The sequence below is a fragment of the Athene noctua genome, chromosome 2 (genome assembly GCF_965140245.1).
Source record: "Athene noctua chromosome 2, bAthNoc1.hap1.1, whole genome shotgun sequence".
NCBI lineage: Eukaryota > Metazoa > Chordata > Aves > Strigiformes > Strigidae > Athene > Athene noctua.
The window spans coordinates 6,256,906-6,274,940 of record NC_134038.1 but is presented as its reverse complement, the minus strand read 5'-3'; the positions used below and the strand labels follow the sequence as shown (position 1 = coordinate 6,274,940).

The following is an 18,035-nucleotide window of genomic DNA, read 5'->3' as shown; positions in this document are numbered from 1 at the left end:
TAACTTTCAAGACCTCATCTGCTCTGTCTTTGGCTGTCTTCATCATGTACCTAGAGGAAAGAATAAAAGGCAAAAGTAAACTTACTTCTTTTCTGCAATGAAGGTGCTTTGTTCTTCTTTTCTCTTCTCCCACCAATCCAGCATGTTTAAACGCTGAGTTCTGTTTCTAGCTACATTCTATTTTTCCAAAGGCATCCATGGTTTTTTTGCCAACTCTTGTAATTTTATGGCAAGACTCACCATTTTTTTTAAGTCCCAGCTTCTAAGATAATTTAATAAGCAGAAAAGACCACCTTTACTAGAAAACAATTCAAGCAACCAAACCAGTGAACTACCAGAAGACAGCAAACATCCCAATTTTTGCTGTAAAAGTCATTTACAAGGCAAATCTTATTACATGTTAACCTTATAATAATATTTGCACTGTGCTAGCATCTCTGGCAGCTTGTCATAATAGCTGTGTAAAAAAAATGCAAAATAGTTTTTGCTCCCTAAAAAGATTTCTGGGACTAAGTTGAGACATCACATGCTTGGTTTATTTCATATTATACATAAAAATAATATTCAGTCTTCAAGAGATCACAGTGATCTTAAAAGGTGACCAAAGGTGAACAGGTAAAAAGTGCAAGACAGAGCTGTTGAGACACGACAATGAAAATATAAGGATTAGCTCTTCCCCATTCACCAAGAAACAGAAATAGGCCTGAAGAAATCGAGGAGAAGCGGTCATCTATTAGATGCCACCTTCTGAAGGATTCAGTAACTATCTTGACACTAGCTGTAAAACAATGAAGAAGAATCAGTGCAAAGTGACAAGTTACTTTTATTGTACATTTTTGCACTACATGTCTTGGTTGGTAGTCCTGCAAGTGGACAACTGGAAAGACAGACCATAGAATATAAGAAAAGTTGAAGGACATTGCAGGTCATCTGGCCATTGTTGTGTCTGAATGAAGGATTAACTCTTCTGAAATCATACTTGGCAGGTGTTTGTCTAATGTATTATTTAAAATCTCGATAACAGAGATTCCCCTCTCTGTAAACAAAATTCTTCCATGTTTATTGTCTTTAAAAGTATTCCTCCTTTTCTGATTTAAATGTCTCTTTCTAAATCTTAGCTAATTACTTTTTGTTCTCCCAATCACAGATACGGAGAACATTTTAGTCTTGTCTTTCAGAAACAAACTTGCCACAGCTGAAAGTAGGAGGGTAGGAGGGCTGTATTCTCAGGAGAAAACTATGTTATTTCTTTTCATCTTGCCCCGGACACAATATTTTCAGGTTCCTGTTTTTCTCTTGGTCCCTCCATCCAGTCCACACCCAGATTTTTCCTGCATAGTCCACATGTGTCTTGAAAAGTTGTACTCCATGCTGGAGTCAGGACTGTAGCTGGAGTCTTTCTAGTGTTGAGCAGAGTAGGAGGATATTTGCCCTACAAACCACTTGTTTGAGCATCTTCGAAATAACAGAGGTGTTCAACAATATTAACTGATTTTCACTTTGTGGTCTACTAATGTCTCCAGACACTCTGAAGACTTCTGTCTAAGCAGACAGTCTAAAACATTTTTCTAGGTAGCTGTTGTATCTAATGTTCCTATGCATTACATGGTGTGTGATACTCAGTCTTCATCCACCTGGATGATGTCTCCCAAGGCCATCCTTCGAGTAGACTGTTTCCTCACAAAAGAGGCTTCATCCACTTCCCCTTGCTTTGCTCCTCGTTCCTTCTGCTTTTTGGCCACATTTTCAATGAGCTTGCTTGCATCACTGAGGGTTTTTTGTGTTCGTTGACCCACAGATTTCTGCTTGCCTTCTCCCACACTTGGATCTGTGACTTTTAAGGGTTTGTTTTTTCCATGGTCTTCTTGTTGTTCTTTCATATGCCTTACTCTGAATCTGCGCCGAGAAACATTCTGGCAAGGATCAGGGATGCTGTCAGAGCTGTTAGACTCTTCGTGCATGTCGGAAACCTGGAGAGTGGGGATTAATGGTTTACGGAGTGTTTTGGGAGCCTCTTCAACACCTAGTTGTTTAGTCAACTTGGAATTTGTCTCTGGAGGCAAAATAATTTGAATTTCTCCCAGGGGGTTACTGCTTTTAGGGGGTAGGGGATCATCTTTATTCTCTAGAGCAGCCTTCTCACTTAGCTTTATCTTTTGAAGGTTTTCCAGCTCCCCCTGAGCCAGATTCTTTACCCTTTTCACATGGGGTTCATTGCTGATGGAGTTGATAACTGTCAGCTTTTGAGCAGCCATTTGGGCTTCTCTCTTAATGCTCATAATCTTTTGGAGCTGAGCTTCTTTCACCTCCACAGGGATCTCCAGAGGGGCCAACTTCACTGGCCTCTTCAGAGTGATGTTCTCTGTGCCACACAATTCATTTACACGATGCAGGATGGGAGACAAAGCTCCCTCTTTTTTCACCTTTTCTGGCCACAATTTTTTCTCTCGCTGGGATAACATCTTCTCTGAAATCCTTGGAGAAGGAGGTCGTAAACCAAGGTTCCTACGTTCAATTCCTGGCTTTCCTCCTGCCAAGACGAGAATGGGATTTTTCTCAGGCTGCAGGTTCACAATTGTGACTTCACTGACAGTGCAGTTATACTTGGGCTTTTCTTCAGCCATTGGGGCACCCTTAAAGAAAGCAAACAGATGGGGGGATCACTATCATATATTGCATTAATCATCATTGTTAGGCTTTTATATGATATTTGGGAGTTTGACAAGAATCCAAGCTTAGTGTCCCTTGAAGTGTACTCCTCGTAACCATAAATTCTAAGCACTGTGCTCCATATTTTGGCTTACACCTGGCTAATCTAAAATAAAGGAATCTTAGGAATCAAGGCTTGTCTCCTCCCTGACTGTCACTAGTGCATCTGAAACAGCATTAGCACTCTTCCTCTCACTCTGTCCCAAATATTGAATGCCCTTTCTAAGCAGTGAGCAGCACCAGACTGTACACTGCAGTCACTAAATTAGAGGAAGATTAGGACCTCCACAACACATGGAAAATATCAGAGAATTTATGCCCGCTTAGGGAAGCTCCTAGCTGAGTTTCAGGTGTGGGTCCTTCCCTTTTCCTCTGATATTCTGAGTGATGGGCGTTCCTGATGAGAGCGATCATCCAGCTCACTCCTGTGTGTATACTGGCATGCTTTATAGTACAGGGCAAATAATTTAATTTCTGCCAAGATACTGCCTAATTTCACAAGGTACTTTTCCATTAAGAATTGACAATTAAATTAATGATGATTTTACTTTTTTCAATACAAAATACTATCAAATGGGCTTAAATGATGTTCAGAATACCGTGGATATTATTCAGTTTCAAAAGCAATACTTCTGAGGTGCTAAATAAAGGAACTGCTAAATGGCAAATGTGGTGAACCTGGAGTTCGTTTCTTGCCATTGTTCAGAGAAACTCTATGTCATATTTGGGACAAGTTCCTCATTTTCATCAATCATATGAGCATCTCTTTGTAAACATGGTGTTGTATTCAACTTTCTAGTGCTGTATAGTCAATGATGGGCTCATGGGTGTCATCAGGAGATGGGGTCTGTTCCTGCTTCTGACAAAACAAGTAAGTCCTCTTCCCTAAGGTTCCTTTTGCATTCCCACTGTCTCTTGTACAGACTATATATTTTATGGGGCAGTCAAGAGCAATATTCTTGATTCTATCTTGGACTTATCATAAAAATATTTTTTAAAATGGTAGTATTAACTTGTTTTCCTCTGACAAACAGAGAACATGAGCTATTTTACTTCACAGCTCCTCTCATCTCATTTAATCAAATCTGCATTCGTAATTCCTATTCACTGATATTGGTGGGAGTTTTTTTAAGTATCTGATCTTAGTGTCTTTGTAAATCAAAATGGTACTCCTCTTGCCCTTTCTGTGTCTTGCTGTGTTCCACGAAAATAGTTAATGTTGCCTACAGCTCTCTAGATGCAAAGTGAAATAAAATAAACATAAATAAACCCTTGTCCTAAAATCCAGGTATGTAAAGCAAGGAGACAGAATGAAAGCTCCAATGTAAATTGAGGTGTAGGAATGGAAAGGAAGAAAAACTAAACAATATAGTACCTACAAATTATTGTTTTTAAAAGATCTTGGTTGAAAAGCCTTTTAGCTACCTTTAAAATGTGAGTACCCAACTAAAACCGAGCCAGCTATCCAAGCATAGAGAATAACCTGCCTAGACAAGGCCTCTTTCTAGTTATGGCCATTCTTTGTTTCCAGTTTCAGACAAGAGTTATTAGGTGATCAGATCATTATCTGCTGTGTTCATCTGAGGAAAAGTCAGCCAAGTTAAGAAGGTTTGGAGAGATTTTACACACCACCTAAATCCGATTGCAGTCCTAAAGTTAATACACTTAAAAGCCATCCAAGGCTAATGTGCAAGGTAAGTTGCATCCTGTTACCCTGCACACATTACTCAGTGCCTTCTCAAAATGTCCATCTGCTATGTATATGCTCCTACTTAAAATTTAATTAAGTAATTGGCCCAATCTTGTGTAGGTAATTGCTCTGTGCCCAAAATTCCCTTTGCAGTCAGTGATAGACCTATACTAAGAATGACTGCTTCAAGCTCTCAGGATCAAAGTATTAGGATAGTGGTATTATCAAAGGGACCACCAATCTTTATTTAGAAATGTGGAGGTTTGAACTCAGCTGGCCATACACACACACACACACACACACACACACACACACACACATCCTCTCTGGTGAAATAGGGGAGGGACAAAATAAAAAGAGAATTTATAGGTTGAATAAAAAGAAATAATTTACTAAATATAACAAGAGAACAACAGTAACAATAGTGAGTCCAAAAAAGAAATGGGTAAAATGCAACAGTGGTTTACTGAGCACAGCAACCATCCCCCACAGCAACACACACCCAGCCTGGACCCAAAAATCCCACCCCACTATATCCCTGGGCAGGACATCACATGGTATGAAATACTCCAATGAAAGTTAACTCCATCCTGGTCGAAACCAGGACAAGAAACCACAACTTTCATGTAATTTAAATACTTTCCCTCCCAGTCTCAGTTTGATGATCCTTCTGATTTAAACTGCACAGCAAGTGGAAGGGCAGAGACAGAAGGGTCATGGTACATTATTAATATTTTACTAAATTTATTGCATACAGTATAGCCTGGTGGTAAATTAGCATGGAGTGGTCTCAGATATAGGAAACAGTGTCCCCCGTAAACAGGAAACTGATGACCCTCTACTTTAAGCTATCTTAGTACCCAGACTGGATGGTCTTCAGAGAGACGTGCTTCTGCTATTTTGACTTCATTTTGTTTTCAGGAGTCTGCTCATTGAAGGGCCATAAACATTTGGTTTGTAGGCAGATTTGCAATACAGTTGTAGGGAAATCTAATACCATTGGGAAATTTTGTTCACTAGTTTGACTACTAGGTCAAGAGAAGGGCTTGAGCTGAGGTTCCTTTCCAGTCTCGGTCCTCAGCCTCTCTTGATCCACAGCTGATGAAACCAGACAGATTTAAAGCAGCCTCAGGAACCCCGAGGTTTTCTGTTGGTATGTACCTGGCAGAAATGGGGACCCAAAAGGGGCCAAGCACATAGGATGCACTTAGATATCCTGACAACCAGCTGGACTTGAGCCAGGAAGTCAATCTGTCAGCAGGATAAAGCAGCAGGTTGTTGTGCTACCACAAAGCTCTGCAGGGCTTGAGATCCAAACCATTTTACGCATTTCCCTGTATCGCTCAAAAACAATTCCCCATTTCAGTCCTATTGTCAACATAACCACCAGCAAGCAATACTGAGACTAAAGTATACATGATTACAGATACATCATGGTGGAAGAGAATCCTTTAAAAACCCTGTTTTCTTAGTCACCCTTGTGAAGTTTCCTCTCTTTGATCAATGAAACCAAATTTAGAGTACATTACATAAGAAAATAAAACAAAGCAAAGCAAAACAAACCAAACTTCTAAATCCCAAGATCTTCTTACACAAGAAAAAGCTGTAATCTCATTGCTACAGGATAATCTATAGTGATAAGCAGATGTTACACAACTCAGAGGCTTTTCCTTCCCATCCTCACATGTATCAACTGATTGCTGCGATTTGAAGGGAAGGACAGAAATACCTAAGAAAGGAAGTTCACAGATCAGATCCTCTAGTTTATCTGGTTGAAAGCTTGTCCCTAGAGTGGATTTTTTTGTGTTCAATTTCAAAATAAACACCAAGGCTTCAGTGTGCCTTAATTCTCCATGTGATGCCTAAAGCTCTGCTACTGAAAAGTCCTCTGTCATGTGGAGATTCATTACACATGCTGTCATTCAACGGGGGAGAGAAGAAATTCTGTTTAAACATCTAGGGATGAATGGCTTTACTTCCACTTCAGATTCTGCCTATGCAGTAAATAACTCAGGTCATTGTGAATGAACAATGCCACAAACAGAGACAGCACCCAAATAACTCCCAGAAAAGCCCTAAATATCCAGTCACACAGTACTCTGTCTGCTTTTGTCAGCTGGCATAAAGATCACCCCTGAAATTTCAGGAATTTACATCATCATTTGCTGTACCAGAAGATTTTAACAGAACAATATTATCTGTGAGCCAGTGGGTCCTAGGAGGTCAGTTGGTCCAATTGGGTTGGTGAAGCTAAAATACAGCAGTGTCTGTAATCAGCAAGATTAAAGATAGTGCTGACATCACATTGTCTTTAATCCCAAAACAACCAGGTACCAAGGTGGACTGAGTAGGGGAACTTCACACAAGGCCCTGCTGAGTCTTCTCAGTGCAGGATCCAGAGATCATGTGTCATTCTGCCGTAACTCCCTTTCCATTGCACTACTCAGTAACGTAACAACGATAGCAAGCAGAGTTTCAAAACAGAACAAAGGAAAGACAGCTGAGTGAACACCAGCTCAGTATCGGGGAACCCACTTCAAATCCCCTTTCTACCACAAGCTGCATGTGTGTTGGCAGGGAAGATGTTTTCTCCCTCTGTGACTGTTTTCCACCTGTAAACTTGTACTGATTCCCTCTCCTAACCCATAGGAGCATTTTGGATGTAAGTATACTAGAGAGTATAAGTTAGCTAGCAACAGGTAAAATGGAGTTATGTTGGTTCCCAAGATATGTTTAATTCCAGATAACTTAATTTTCAGAAAACAAGTGCTTTACAGAAGGTGGAACCTGTTGAATAATCAAAGCATGAAAAAATCTATAACCACTTAAAAATTATGTCAAGTAATGCTAAGCATGTATACAACATTTTTCTCAATGCTGCTCTGCCAATTTCTTTTCATTTTGTAGGATTTTACAGATCCTTAGCACGTTTTGCTTCACAGAGGACTTGTTTTTACATTATGGATTTTGTTTTGTAGGTGAGAGAAGGTTTTAGACACGACTTAGTATTGCAATCATTAGGATAAAGGAATGTTTTGTGAAAATATATTTTAAATTTATTCATAAACTTCGGGGGATCTTAAGAGGAATTACACTATTCCATACCATGTGGCATTCTCTCATTCCTAAAGATAACATTGCTTTAATAGTTCCTTCATGAATACACAAGGAGACCAGTTTGAGTTCTAGGAAACCTATAGCAGACCTGCCCTTGCAGGTACACCCAGTTTGCAGATCATGGCGTCTGTAGACTTCCTGCATAACTGTCAAGCTTTACTGAACAGCCTAAGTCTTGGGAAGCTTCTTGTAGGGATTTGCGATATTTCAGGAAAGAAGGGGAGGTGCAGAACTCCAGTCCTGGCCTTCTTATTGGCACTCTGTGATGACAAGTCATGTAAGCTAACTTTTCCAACTTCCACATCTAAATAGGGACATCGTTCCTTATTTAGACCAAGACAAAGATTTGTGAAAAATGAGCAACTAATATTAGACTTCTAAATCCAGATTTAAGATATAAATAAATGACCTGTTTTTCAACAGTAGGACTGGCTTTGCACTTCTTAAATTCAGTCAACTTATTTAAGGATCAAAATCATAATTCAAGATTCTAGCTTCAGCTTCAAAAATCTTAGCTTCAACTGTTAGAATAAGGAGATTGATTTCCCAAAGTCCTGAGCACCTGCAAATCCCAGCCACTTCAACAAGGCTGTATGGGAAGTAAAGGTCTGCATCTGCAGTTGGACCCATGCTGACCAGGGTGTGTATGTGTGTGTCATGTTACAGCACCAGCTTAAATCTTCTCACTGCTGTGAGTGGAGTGAAGCAGAAATGAAAAATGCAATATCCCCTGCTAACTACCAGCTCCTGCTTACGTTACATGCCCACAAAGATAGCAGCATGAGCAGAACTTGCAGAGACAAAGAGACTAAGCTCTTCCCTTGCCAGTTTTTCTTAATTTAGAGCTTGGCACTGTAAAATACAGAGAGATGGAGCTATCTGCTACAGTGGAAGCTCATGTCTAGGAATTAATTTGGTACCCTGCACTATCCCACTGATAACAGAGGCCAGCACCTTGGAGGCAGTGAGAGCAGATCTGAAATCCTTCAGTCTGCCTGTTCTCTGGATGCCACTCATTCATTGCACTCAGAAATACCCAGGGAGACAAGCACCTTTTCTCAGCTCTCCCCTGCAATATTTCATTCAGAACGGAAGAATGAGCATCCCTGTCTTCTGAAAAGGAGGTGTCAGCAGTGCCATTATCTTTTTTTAAAACATACAGACTAGGAAATTCACTTCTTAGAGACCCTCAAGCTTCCATATCCCATTTCTCCACAGCTTTGTGGGATTATTACTCCTGCCAGAATTGTTCCTTTTTGTTTTGTTAGACCAGTTAGGTCAGAAGTGAAAAACCGTAATGACTACACAGGCTGGTAGCAAGGGCACATTTGGAGGTGCCCTTTGACAAGGACAATTTAATATTAAAGAGGCCTCAGTACTAAAATCTTCCTGAATGACCAGCTACAAGGCTAAAAGTTCCTCTCTCACTTTCTTACCCCTCGGTACAATGTGCTTTCGTCTCCACAGCTCCAACAGTAGTGGCTGAGGTTGTTTGCAGCCCAGGCTTACCTCGTGTTTTAGTTAGGGCATGCTCCCAATGGGTGGCTTCAGGTTCAGACCAGAAGGTTCCCCATAGTAGGAAAGGCTTTGGGAAGGCATTTGTGAGCTATTTGAGGGCTCTGCACCATGGACAGGAGTCAGCTCTGCTCTCTCCAGCTGCTCGAGTCTGTGCTGGATGTCTAGGGCACCCTCAATAGGAATGGAGAGCGACCAGTTCATGCTAAGAATAGGTACTTCAGACAGTACCTCGGATGGTGGGGTGACTTGTTTTCCAGGACATCCCATCCCATTTCAGTTACTTTGTGGCTTCAGTGGCTAAAGGAGGGAAACTCAGAGGGAGCCAGCAGTGGACTGGAGCCTGCAAATCTCTTTAATGGCTGGGATGAGTCCTGAATGTTTGTTCTACCCTTTGTGATAATTTTCTTACCCACATTCTACTGCTCTTACTCACTTCATACTGTCACTCCACGAATACATTTTTCAAATGTTCCTGTTAGGCTGTAGGCAGCATATAGTGTTATACTAGTATTGATGTTAAAGCAGAATTACCTGCTAGTCCTGTTAATCCACTGATGCTTTGACAGCAGGGGTATTACAAATAGAGCTTCGTTGTAAAAAGTGATTAAACATGACCTGAAAGTCCACAGCTTTCCAGTTCCCTGAAAACTTACCATTTCCTTGTTGAATGCTGTAGCGTTTAAGGCCAGAAAAGAGTCAGCGACAGCCCATGCTCTGATCCACTAATGACAAGGATGTTGAAAGATTTTGATGTCACTTCTTTTATCCTCAAGCCTATTATCTGACTCTTCTCCCTTTTGCTCTTCAAACAGAGGCTGCTCTATGGAGCAGTGCAGTGGGCAGGCAGGGGATGTAGGAACTGTTACTACTTTTTCTACAGACTTGCTCCACAGCCATAACAAGTCACTGAACATCTCTATGCCTTGCAATCAAGGGATGCCCTTTAGATATTTTGCAAGAATTGGGAGTCTGTTAAATCTGCTGCCACTGCTCAAGAAAATCACTATAACCTCTTCCAACCTAAATTTACTTCTAGCTTCAGCAGGACACTCACTGTTCAGTTTATTCCATTCCACTCAGTGGTCCTAAAGTTGTGCAGTGTTATTCAGCTCCTGTGCTCTGCTCTGGAAAGGGCTACATTTCAGTGACATGTGGGTCCTTGCACCATTTGGAGACCACTGTAGGACCTTCCACATTGTAGGCAAAATACATTAATCTATGTCATGAAAATTTAATTCACATGAAGGTAATAAATTGTTTATATATAAAATAGGCAGGACTAATACATTAGCATTCAGGGATGAATCGCACCAAGATACAGGCACACATAGCTCACAGTGAACTCAGCTTTTTGGCTTTTATAGCAAGAATCAATTGAACAGAATTATTAAGTGCAGATAATCTGTATTTGGATAGAATATGCCAACACACTAGCTACTGCACTGTTAAAACAACCCGCCCCTCTCCATAGTAAATTTACCTCAATCGTAAGAAACCAGACATGATTTAAGAGAGAAAAAACCATAATAATAGAGAGAGCTTGTAACAGCATGGGCTTGCTGCTACATTTGCATTGACGTCAGAGCAAACAAGATTAAATGAAGGCAAGCACAGCTACAGAAATGTGACCTTAAACACATCCCCAGAGTTGCAGATATTGCCAAAATCTTAGCTGTAACTCCACCTGGTTTGCTGACATAGCCCCAGAGATAATGTCTTCAAGAAGCAGCCGACAATCCCAAGAAGCAGCTGGCACAGTGAGAGCTTTGCTCACTTTTGAGAGAAGGGCATGTTGCCAGAGAGAGGAATCAGGATGGGGCAAAAAGGATCCACTGGCACAGTCCTCCGCAAGGCACCATTGAGGCTGGCAGAATTTGCAGCAAGTATCTTCGCTGCTATAAGCTCTGCTGGGACTGCTTTGGCCTCTGCCTAGCCCAAGATTAGGGAAAAGATGAAAAAAGACTTGATCTCATTTTCCCAGTCCCTCACTCTCCGTCCCTTTGCCCGGTGCAACCTTGACACTTTTGAGATCTAGTCTTGGAAAGCCCAAGCTACATAGAGAACCAGGCCACTGGGAACAATTGTTAATGGCACCTTCAAAAAGCTAAGAACAATTGCAGCTAAAAATCCGTTACCATAGGAGCAAAGCCCATTCAAGTCTACCCATTCAAATAAAGCATGATTGCATGGTGACATTGCCAAAATCCGTGCCACTGTTCTCTGAATAAAAAAATGGAAAAAAAATCCACAACCAAGAAAAAAATTCTCTGGCAAGAGAACATCCCTGCAAAAATACCTAAGCAGATAGATCCCAGTCTTCCCAGACGCAGTGACTTTGAACAAGCATGTTTCCTTTCACTTAAAGGATGAGATTAGCTGCTCTGTATCATTGAAACCTCTCAAAAGCAAACTGAATTGGGGTATAAATGATTTAATGGCTCCACTGGGTCTCACTGCTCTCATCATTATTTCCCTTTACACTTACTATAAAACAGATTCCACTTTGGATCTAGGGGTTAAAGCACTTCTCTAAAGATTCAGATGGAACCAACCAGAATAGCAATTTCAGACTAATTCCCCTATTTGGAGAAGATAATCCAAACGCAAAGATACCTCCTCCTTCGTGCCTCTGTATAGAGGAGTTGTTCTGGAATGGTTGAAGCATACTGGGAGAACTTTGGCAGACAATTTGCACTGTAATACCTTCTCCAATCAATTTGTCCCAGCTGAAGAAAACTGGAGATTGCTTATTTGTGAACTTCTGAGAATTAAATTCTTATCCCATTTCCTCTTTGTAGCATCTCTGTCTAGATACAGCCAGCTGGGCAATTTTGTGTTTCCTGCAGCTTAGAGTCCATAATATAGCCAGGTAGGTTCCCTGTGGGGGTCAGAAAAGATGTAATAATAAAACTTAGCCAAATAACTGCATTACATTCAGGACTCCAGCCAGATGCTCCTGTTACACTCACAGTACCAGGCCAAGCAGTGTGCTATGAGGAGCTAAAAACCCTTTCAAAATTTTGTCCCTGTGTCACACAGAGTTCATGGGGGCTTACTGCCTTTGTCTTGTTTCAGGCTCAATGTTCAGTCAATATTTTTGGGAAGGGCTTGAGCTTTTGAGAGCCTCTTGGATCAGGCTTCAAGATCTTGTATTACTTTCTGATCCCAGCATGAAGAAAAGTGGGGGGTTTGGGGTTTGTTTTGGGGGTTTCTTTACCCATACAGATTTATGGTCGCAAATAGCACTGAAGAGATATTTGGCTTTGGTGGTGGTGGGTCTGAAAAAAAACAACACATCTCTAATCAACCTGCACCAAACAATTTTCTCCCACCCTTAGGAACCCAGGGAGCTAAGCTGTATTATGTTACCTAGCTTATTACTAAAAGGTCATTGAAGACTTGATGGATCCCTCACTGCATTTCTTCTCTCTTTGATATGTAGAATGCAAGTGCTGTTGTTGCATTAATTGAAGTGGGTCCTGTTTTGAAATATTAGAATAATTATCTCATGCAGAACCTGTTGTTCCTGGCCACATGGATCACTGGTGGTGTCCTGGAAACACTTAATGTACCACTGAATGTCCATAGAGCAGCAGTTTTCATTTCTTCTCAACCTTGAAGTATGAGATCTTAGCACTTGTGACTTGTGCTTTTGAGCATTTTCTAGTCCATCAGTCCAGAGTCAGTTTTGTGATTTACTTAATCTGGAAATGTAAATAACCCCTTTGCTTCACTCTGACTGTGCTCAACTCCTGGACAAAAGACAACCAGTTTTAAACCAGACAAAAGCTCATTGCAACTAGAGCACTGGCTCCATCCTTTGTCTCCTGACTTGCCAGGAACCATGTACAGTTATTGGAATAAGGAGCACCTATTCTACGAAGCCTGGGAGCATTTTAATTTTTACGTATTAGTGTAATACTAGTGATTCTGCCAATGAAAAATACACCCTTAGTTGCAGATGCCCTCGTTAGTCCAAGTGTTCACATGGGAGGGGGATCCATTAATTTCATTGTGGAGGTTCTGAATTCAGTCCTGCTAGCTCCCTAGGAATTCTGATAACTTTACTCACCTCCCTCATTTAAAAAAAAAAATTTCTCTTACTTACTGCCATTCTTTGCACTCAGGAGTCAGGAAGGAAAGGAAAATAGCTTTTCTCCTGAGACTTAAACACATTTCACTGCAAGGAACAAATAAAGCCTGCAAAAATGCCTCCAGATCCTAGAAGGCCTTGATCCTGCACCTTTTACAATCAGGGATGATACTGCCCTTGATTTCAACAGAGGCAGAATCAAGATGGGGGCTTTTAGAATTTCACCAGGACAATTTTACAAATTGCATGTAGTCTTCACCCAATTTTACATGTGGCTAAAGAACAATGAAGCCTCCCACCCATATCCCTCTTGGGCATTATGTATGTTTCTTATCTGAGGATCCAGTGTAAACACCCAATATGTGGGCCACTACATACATGCAAACAGTCCCATCAAGCTTCTTTACAAGTGAAAAAGGGTGAATATGAAACCTCTCTCTTTTTTAAATTCCATGCAAGGCCTCAAATTCAAATGTCAGTAGAGTCTTGCCTCCTCCTGGTCTTCTTTCCTCATTAAGTAACATTGTGCCCTCATTAGTTTCAGTAGGATGGGCCTCCTGGCTGTGTTGAAAGTATCTCTGTCTATACCAGTAGTTTTCTCTGCAGCAGAAAGAAGCCACCAATAACAGCACTATCTCCCAAAGACCCCAGACTACGCAGATGCTTGTTCTTAGCACCTCTTAGCTTGCTCTTAGCTCTTGGACTTTCTGTCCATTTCCCAGAACTATGGCTTCCCTTGCTCTGTCTCACCACAGCTTCTGCTCTCGGCCCCTGAATTTCACTTGTGAAAGAGGCAATTTCTCCCTATAAGACTTGGAATGATTTTTGGGTTTGTTTTCTCTGATGAGAGGTACAGTGGGCTACCTTAGCCATCAGGTTGGTGTGTCTTGACACACACACACATCTTCTGTGTGCCTATATTACTTATTCCAATTCAGCAGCCTCCTGACTTATCTTGTCAGAGTGCTTCAAAAGGCAAATCTTATCAGAACATAATAGGAAGGGAAGTTAAAGCTATTAGTATATGGTACTTTCTTGACAGGTCTGGGGACAGAAGGGGAGCTCTATAATCATCTTCAGATACATTTTCTTTTCTTTCTCATAGTCTTGAATAATAACTAAATATCAGCTCCTCCAGATGGCTTTAGATGCTACTAACATATCCAATAAGTAACCCAGAAAGGTAGCTAAAAGGACAAATACATGTGAACAGGCACTGAAGGCACTGACTGTGGAGGAGCAGTGGCTCCTAGAGTACCCAGTCTCTAAGAACATCTTTAGGGGAGGAGGTCCACACTCAGCCAAGTTATGTGCCTGCTGTCCTTCCTGACAATTTTGTTTCTGGTGGAAAAAAATACAAGCATGGAGAATCCTAGAGTGAAACAGGGAGGCACATTGTACCTCTAAAAAGGAGGCTTCACTGAAACAAGATTTTTTTCCTAAAGTTATCCTCTGATCAGGTAGCAGCAAGGAGAGTACTACTTCTACTCTCTGTCTTCTCCATGGCCCTGCACCGTGTCCCTGGTTGGGTTCCTCACCTGAGCAGCTGTATGTCATAGTGAGAGGGAGATTTTTTTCCACAGCTACTGTCTTTAATTACCTTGATAATCTGTCTCCTTAAAGATACTACTTCAGGTCTGAACTATTACTCATTCTCCATCCTGCCCAACCCACCATACTGTCTACACACCTCATTTGGCAGCTGGATGGGATGTTCATTCCTGCTTTGATTACATAGTTGGTATGTATGTACTACGTGTGTCTTACTACCCTCAGTAAAGGTCCTGCTCAGGGTTGTTTTTAAACCCTTCCCAGGAAGGGTTAGAGCAAGGGTGAAGGGATTAAAGGGAATCAGAGAAGGTCATTAGCATAATTCAGGATAATCTTCAGCCATTTCAGAGCAATGAACCACACCTTGTGTACTGGAGATGTGTACAAACTATACTAAACACACAGGGATTTTAGTTCCTCTTGTCATACTAGACCAAAACTGGGCTTAAGCCTCACATAATGATTTGTTTTAAATAATGACATATCAAACCTTCCTGATGCCCTGCAGGACATTTGGTCCAGAACCTCGTGGCAGATGACAAAAAAGTGAAGGGAATAAGCAGAGATCTCAGCTCTAAATCTCCAAGTACTCAGAGTCAGGAACAAAAGGAAACTTTAACTCTCTTGGTGTAGTCCCCAGATTGAAAGGGGACTAAATAAATATCTCCATGGTTTTAAGGCTAACATCAAATCATCATCTCATAAGGTGCTGACTGGAAAGGGTGTGGGTGGATGGGGGGGGGGGGGGGGGGGAACTGATTCTTGTCTAATGGTCTCTTACTTCTGTCAGATTGTCTGGAAACATTCCCAAAAAATTGTCATCATTGCTATGCTGTGACAGCAGCAACACAGTTAATCTTACAGAGTATGACTGTGGCACAGCCAATCTATTCTGGACTCATCTGAGAATTCACATGGGACCACACACCTGCAAAGCCACTGAGCATCCCATATCACAGATGTGCAGGTTTCATTTAACAGCATGGTCCTGAGGAGTTTCTTTATCCTCATGAGCTGTGGAAGGTTTGTGTAGTTCAGGTAGAGAATGTGCCCTCTGCCCTGTGCAACACACAGATTCATATTCAGAATTGTACCTCACACTTCTCACAGTTTTTATGTGCCCTTTCAGTTTCATAGCACCGAAGTGCTGGAAAAGCAGCATGACTAGCAGTGCTGAAACCAGAATAAAAATGACAGCTTTTTCCCCATTTCTCCAAGAGGCATCTAAAGTGCTTTCCTTCTTTGGAAAACTACCAAGTAGGACCCCAAACTTATAAATTTCCTATGTCTAATACCCTTCTTGTGGGACTTTCTCCCTTAGCTCCCTTTTCATATTGTAGAAATAAGACCAGTATTCTCATTTGCTTCCTATTAATTTCCTCATTCAAGTCTTGGATCTTGGAGATCATCTTAAGGAAATTAGGCAAATCAGGCTTAAAATTCTCCTGAAAGCTTTCCCCGGTAGTGAAAAGCTGATGGTGGTTGTTATTTGTAGCTTGGCTTTAGAGTTACTTGTATGACTGGATAAGCTAGTCTATTTTAGTAGTAGCAATTTTCTAATCTATCAGAAGACACTGAGGATTTCAACAGAGAAGACAATACATCATGAAAAGCTATAAACATGCTTTACTTACCAAAATATCCTAAGAAATGTATTGAGAAAAGATACAGAAATGTTGCACTTCTATCATTTTTTTAAAAAATACATAGAGTTTAGTAGAGGTCTCCTGGGTTTTGCACCCATCCTAGAGTACTGAATCGGAAGACAAGACATTGTTGGGAATGCAATGAAGTTGGGGGGAAATACTTCCCCTTCATTCACAGCTATAGGCTTCTTCCTCTAAAGCTTACACCAAATGGTGTTTCAGAAAAAGATGCCAAAGACTGAACAACCATCTTGCATAATGGGAGATGGTCCCTGCAGGTGAAGAAACTTGTAGAGCCTAGACATTCGGTTTCCAGCTGTGTGAAATTGTCACCCTGCTAGTAATAACTAGAAGAATTGAGATTGCAAGTTTATCTGGCATCTTTTGCCAGCATTAGTTTCAATTTTTACATGCTCCAAAGATCACTGGTTCCTGTTCACAACCCTGTTAAATATCCTGAAATATATTTCTTCTAGAAAATAGTTCTGTTTTAGCCATTCTTTTAAACAGATGCTTCCACAAGGAGGGATTTTCAGCCAGTTTTTGCTATACAGTTCTTTGTTTCTAATGTCTCCATTGCCATTACTATGGCAATCTAGTGCCTGTGCAATGCCCCAACTAGTAAATATCTTTTTTATTTGATTAGCTCCCAAGTTCAGTCTTATTACTTATTAATAACTTCATTCCATGGTCTGCATTGATCCCTCATATCAGCACTGGCTCCTGCTCTGTTCTCAGTTTTCTCAGACTAAAAGTAAAAATTTCCAACCACTTCTCAAAGCAAGTCTCCTGTACAATCAATAAGAAGCCCATCACTCCCACACTTACCAGCCAGCCCGGCAGTTCTTGCTTTACTCGTTGTTTTATCATTCCCAAGAAGCCTCTCCTTCTTCTGATGAGATCTATTTACTCTGTGTTATTCAAGCTGCTATGTCAGGGTATGCAGAGACCAGGTGCCTTACTTGCTCAGGAGGACTGAAAGGCTTAGAAATCTCTCATAGAGATAAGAAGTGGGAGATTAGGGTCAGCCTTGTCAGACTTGAGATGTGGGTCCGTGCGAACCTATGAAGTTCAACAAGGACAAGTGCAAGGTCCTGAACGTGGGTCAAGGTAATCCCAAGCACAAATACAGGCTAAGCGATGAGTGGGTTGAGAGCAGCCCTGCGGAGAAGGACTTGGGGGTGTTGGTGGATTCAAATCTGATTATGAGCCATCAATGTGCGCTCACAGCCCAGAAAGCCAAACACATCCTGGGCTGCATCAAGAACAGTGTGGCCAGCAGGTCGAGGGAGGGGATTCCCCCTTCTGCTCTCATGAGACTCCACCTGGAGTACTGCATCCAGCTTTGGCGTCCCCACCGTAAGAAAGACATGAACATGCTTGAGCACATCCAGAGGAGGCCATGAAGATGCTCAGGGGGCTGGAGCACCTCCCCTGTGAGGACAGGCTGAGCGAGTTGGGGGTGTTCAGCCTGGAGAAGAGAAGGCTCCAGGGAGACCTTATAGTGGCCTTCCAGTGCTTAAAGGGGCTACAGGAAAAATAGGGAGGGAGTCTTTATCAGGATGAGGGGTAAAGGTTTTAAACTGAAAGAGGGTAGTTTTATATTAGATATATGGAAGAAATTCTTCCCTGTGAGGGTGGTGAGGCCCTGGCACAGGTTGCCCAGAGAAGCTGTGGCTGCCCCCTCCCTGGAAGGGTTCAAGGCCAGGTT

At 41.5% G+C, this 18,035-nt stretch overlaps 1 protein-coding gene across 1 annotated transcript; it reads right to left on the bottom strand.

Annotated features, from left to right (window-relative positions):
• Positions 1–806: 806 nt before the first annotated feature.
• Positions 807–17,295, bottom strand: LOC141956766 (uncharacterized). Its single transcript, XM_074897568.1, has 2 exons — positions 17,153–17,295; positions 807–2,633 (listed from the first exon to the last, which is right to left on the bottom strand). Exons 1-2 carry the CDS (start codon positions 17,192–17,194, stop codon positions 1,620–1,622), a joined length of 1,056 nt encoding a protein of 351 aa, XP_074753669.1. The 5' UTR covers positions 17,195–17,295; the 3' UTR covers positions 807–1,619.
• Between the last annotated feature and the right edge of the window lie 740 nt (positions 17,296–18,035).